At 38.5% G+C, this 5,209-nt stretch overlaps 1 protein-coding gene across 1 annotated transcript in view; it reads right to left on the bottom strand.

The window, feature by feature from the left end:
- Positions 1–227: 227 nt before the first annotated feature.
- The window catches only part of LOC103777659 (tensin-3-like), a gene marked incomplete at its 5' end in the record, with an annotated part of 17,057 nt that continues 12,075 nt past the window's right edge, over positions 228–5,209 (bottom strand). The window contains 3 exons of the mRNA XM_008945218.1: positions 228–372; positions 1,559–1,627; positions 2,554–2,722. Of these exons, the coding sequence (XP_008943466.1) occupies positions 228–372; positions 1,559–1,627; positions 2,554–2,722 (383 nt within the window). The remainder of the gene's footprint in view (positions 373–1,558; positions 1,628–2,553; positions 2,723–5,209) is intronic.

The raw sequence follows: 5,209 nt of genomic DNA, 5'->3' as shown, positions 1-5,209 counted from the left end.
CAGCTTCTTCTGTTTGTCCTTTTATACAAAACCAAAGAAATAATGCTTTGTTAAATCAGAGGCATCTTCAAAGAAAAGGCTGAACTCTTGCAAACGCAATGCAGATGGCACGTCCCCTGCTCTCCTTCTTGGGAATGACAAGGTTCAGACATGGCTGTTGAACAGGCTTCCTCCCTCTCACAGTGCTTTGCTTCAGTGAAGAGCTCTGACTCAGGGATGGGGAGGCATCAGATCTTCTTCTGGGATCCAATCATGACCTTTGATACAAAGTTCACAATGGCGCTGGCAGGCTGCTCCGGATCGTGCTCTGCAAACAGGTGGCATATGTTGTCTGTGGCACTGCCTTGCTTCCTGGCAACGAACCCAAACACCCTGCAAGGGCAACAGTCACAGTACGTCAGAGAACAGGCAGCCATCGCCTCGTTTCATAATGCAAAAAAAGACACAGGAGAAACCAAAAGCACAAATCAGACTTCATCTGTTCTGGCAGACAAGGTCCTGTGTGACTGCTGAACACTGGGCCAGATGCACCACCCAGCTCAGCAGCTCCTGAGTGGCTCAAGATGGACAGAAGAAGGGAAGCAGACTCTTCCTTCTATTCTGTCTGTATTGCATCCTGTAATGTTTGCTGTCAGAAACACTCTGCTGACCCTGGGGATATATTTAACCTGATTCAAATAGAGGTTTTGAGGGCCACACATCTCAGAGGACAGAATACTGGAAACAGGACTTCAGCCACCTATTTCTGCTCCTTTCTAGAAACCAGTGCTGGAGGTCTCTCTGTTTAGGTTTTCTCTTTTGTTAAAAGGAAGACAAAAATGTTTGCCATCAAGAGAAAACACTTTGTAACCCTTTAATATATAATTTACATATTCATATAGAATAATATAGGAAAAATATATATCCATAATATATAATAATATACAATTACTAATATTGTAATTATATATTTATGCCATACACTATTATTACTAGGAGTGTTTTCATCCATGTGCCATCAGTGGGATTCATTTATTTATTTTTAAAAGCTAGCAGTCTAAATGAGACAAGCGAGCTTGTGACAGGATTGCTGACAAATAGAACACAAAACTGAGTAGCAAATGGCTGTTTTAATTTCTGAAACTTTAATCAAATCACATACATGCAACCTAAGTAAATCAGGCTTAGCTGTGGCTTCAGACATCCCACTATCAGGTAATTAGGCCCAGACATTCAGAGGTGCAAACGAAGCAACTTAAGTCTAATCACAGTGGGCAGAGTGACTTTTATCTCTGAGCAGCTTCTTTCCCTTCTACATCTCTGACAAAGGCAATTTAGAACAGTATGAAACTGATCACTGTAATGGGTGTTCCTAAAACATCCAGTTAAAAGAGTCTCACGACAGGTGTCCACTTACTTTGCAGACAGGCCATCTTTCATCCATCTTGTGTTCCATTGAGAGAGCAGTAAGGAAAAAAAAAAAAGGAGAGGAATAAAAATTAAACCTATGTTATTTTTTTTGGTTTTTGTTGATCAACAGTACAAACAACATATTAGAAATACTGCTTGTCTTCCTTACTTTCTGTCCTGTGGATCCAAAGCACAGAAAATAACAGTGTTGACTGGATAATGTCGCCGAAAAAAGAGTCTGGATTGGAAGAAAGAAAACAAGTTTTAGAAATAGTTAAAATACTTTTTTAAACAATAAACAGATCTGAAAATAAACTACATTAAATCTAGATTTAATAATGATGATACGTTTTTTTTGCTATCTGATGGACTTTGAAAGCCACCTGAACTGCTCCAACCAAATAAAACTATTTTTAAATATTAACACCAAGTTTTTAAATCCTCAAGCTAAGAAAATGCTCTATAAGTATGAAACATTTTTTCTAAAAGTTTGCCATTTATGTACAATGTCAATGGGAAATGTAACTTCTTGGAATTTGTGACTAGTTTGATTGTATTAAGTTTCAAAATATGAGCATTCCTTGGCATTATAATTCAAGATTTTTTCTCAGTTTGCACTTTTTTTTTTAAACCTACAATAATTCCTGTTGTCCCTCCTTTGCTACTCTCAGTTTCTAAATCCAAAGACTTTGTGGCAGCCTTAACAGCATTCAGTACAAGTAAGCATAAATTCACTTTTTATCATAGTATTTACAGGTTATTCAAAGCACTATTTCAAATACTGGAAATAAGACAGTATTTAGACCAACTCTAATCATTGACACTGGTAAAAGATACCATGAAGATTAATTATTTCACTGAATAGGCCGAGTATCAAATGCTGGCAAAGTCATTACTTTCCCATTTTACAAAAAACAACTAAAAAAGTGCCATGGGAAGGTGACCTTGCAAAGGTGAAAGCTGCCATGTGGGAGCAATTTCCATAGCTTAAAACATTAATTCTCCAGTCCTGCAGACAGCTGACACTGTAACCATCATTCTCTAGACAATCCTATTATCTTCTGTGACAGAGGCTGCAGAATGTAACTGGGAAAATCAAATCAACCCCCACCGATGTGTTCAGGACAAGGCTGGATATTCTCTTCCCACCCCTCTTCTGCTTACTTTCTTTGATTATCTGTCAACGTGATTCCCTGCGCAGACACCTTGAAGTGGACAACGGTTGAGATGGGAGATGGATCTTGCATCAGTGTCAGGCTCAAGGCTTTCTGTACTGCCTGGTAGCCTGTGAGGGACTCCATCTCCACTGAATTCAGGTACCAAACGTTACATGCTGTGAAGGAAAAGGAGAAAGACTCTGAGAGGTCATTACCCAACAGCAAGTTAACGGGTATCTTCCCACAGGAACCAAACAAAGTGTAAATTTTCCACTGTTGTAAAGCGAACAGGGAAGACTGGCAGCTGACTATCAAACCTTCTAAGTGTCTCACCTTGTTCCACTGTTGCTTTGTAGTTTAAGACTCTAAAGTTTAAGACTCTAATTTTGGAGGTGACAGGCTTTTGCAATCCCTTTGTTTTTAATACCTGTGTATTTAAGCCAGTGATTGTATCATTGATAAAAATTACTGACATGTATTTTTAGGTCTACTCTTTACCTCAGCATGCATTTATTTTTAAAAGCTCTGTTGTCCTTCTAGAGGTATTAGTAACTTCTGAAGCATCTCTATAAAAAAGAAGCTCATTGGTTTCAAAGTTAGTTTTTTTTACCTTGTCTCCTATCAAATCTGCAGTGAGCACTTGGAAACAAAGTACTAATATTATATAGCATTATAAAGTAAGCCTATTGTACTGTATAATGCTACATAGCAACAGTGTCATATAACATTATACAGTATTAATTATTATAATTACAAAGTATTAATAGAATTATTCACTGGATTAAATACTTTGGAACTGTCGTATGAAGTCAAATTTACAATAACATTAAGAGTATTTCTGAAACTGAATAGTCCTCTTAGTCTTATTCTACAGCACAAGCAAGAATGATTAAGAACATCTGTAGCTCAACACTGGTACCAACAGACTTTGTGTTTTGGTTTAAACCTTTGTGTATTTATCCAGGACAGAATTTACAACTCTGGCAGCTAATACTTGCAAATTACTCTGCTAATATTTAATTTGTTTAGCATTTTAGCTTGGCTTGCCAAACGTACTATGAAAGCAAAGATTTAATTTAATCTTGTAGCTTCTCTTTTCATATGGCCATTCTGGACTCTGACTAAAGCCTTCTCCTATGACTAGCTACATAAAATACAGAGCTAGACATTGGCACCTTCCAAACAACAAAGCAATTGTACAGTTAAAGACTGTGTAAGCGTAACTGATTCCAGCATGATGATCAGCCAAATAGCTTCAAGGTATGGAGCCTGTCAGTGGAAGAAGGCATCCAGAGATTTGATTTATTTGATTAGTAAGTGTAAAATTTCCCAAACGTATTTGCACATTGGTGCGTTAATTGCGATGATCTTTGTCTGAATCAATTACTCTACAATACATGCACAGGGATTTAAGACAATGAATGGCCAAGTACAATGAGGCCTTCCTCACTGAACAGCTTTCTGTGATGTCTATCCAAAACTGTAAATAACATTTCAAACCACAAGCTCTCCTCACATCATCAGTATGTACGTTTGGTTCAGCTCTAAAGCTCTTCATTACTCTGTGAGCCTTCCCTACCACAGGAAGCTTGCCTTATTTCAGTTACAACCCTCACCACTACTGAGACCAAGGTGAAGAGCTTCTATTCCTCTTCTGCCACACACTGCATTGGTGTCAACACACTGTGTTTAGGTTTTGTTTCTAAATGAAACAGGTAATGGTACCTAATAATTTCTAAATGAAATAATTTTGTCTATACTGCCCTCAATGTGATAGTTCAAGAGCAGCTGCCAAAAACTTAGCTCACTTCTTTAGCACAAAAAATAATAAATAGAAACTTTTTCGAAAGTGTTGGAAAAGTGCAAAAATGTCAGCCTAAAAAGATTACAGGAAAGGTAATGAGAAATGCTAAATGGTTACTCATTTAAGAACATCATTATGACAGCAACCCCACAGAAACCATACGCAAGGATAGAACAAAAGGGGGACACCTGTATCTTTTGTGCAATGCAGCTGCCCTGCAATGTGGCTGCTGCTCTCATCTTCCACAGGTGCCACACTGTAGCACATCTGTGCTACCACCAACAGCTGCACATTTTGAGTAACCTCTGCATCTGCTTAGGCTAAACTGCAGGTGCTCACAAAAACTCAGATAGTTGGAAAAGAAACAATTGACATGTTTCAGGTCACTTGGGTGTTGAACTCACAACCTGAATGTCACTATGACTGGCGAGGCACCTCTGAAACATGAGAGGTCAGTGGGAAATGATGTATCAAGAAAAAGAAAAAACTCTGAGAATCTCTCCTACCTAATATATATACTCAAGTTCCAAAGCCTTGTTTACAAGCAGTAACGACAAAACAGGGAAAAAACAAAAGCACTCATTTCCCCAAATGATCCATGATGTGACAGCCCCCATAAGGGGTTACCTACTTACTGCCAAACCAAAGTAGGAATGATTTTTCTTTGAAAAGCATTGCCAGAGCAAGGAGAAACGAACACTACTCAAAAGACAACACATGCCCCTTTTGCTGGGTTTTCATGAAGTAAAGGTCTACAAAAATTCCTTCTCCTTGTTCTTTTCCCTGTTGGCAGACAGAAGAGCAAACACATGCTCTCTCCTGGCACAGCCTCACAAAGGCTTGCCATTGCCTCAGCCAC

The sequence above is a fragment of the Merops nubicus genome, unplaced genomic scaffold, assembly GCF_000691845.1.
Source record: "Merops nubicus isolate BGI_N331 unplaced genomic scaffold, ASM69184v1 scaffold6168, whole genome shotgun sequence".
Taxonomy (NCBI): domain Eukaryota; kingdom Metazoa; phylum Chordata; class Aves; order Coraciiformes; family Meropidae; genus Merops; species Merops nubicus.
This window is presented reverse-complemented; position numbering and strand designations above follow the sequence as displayed.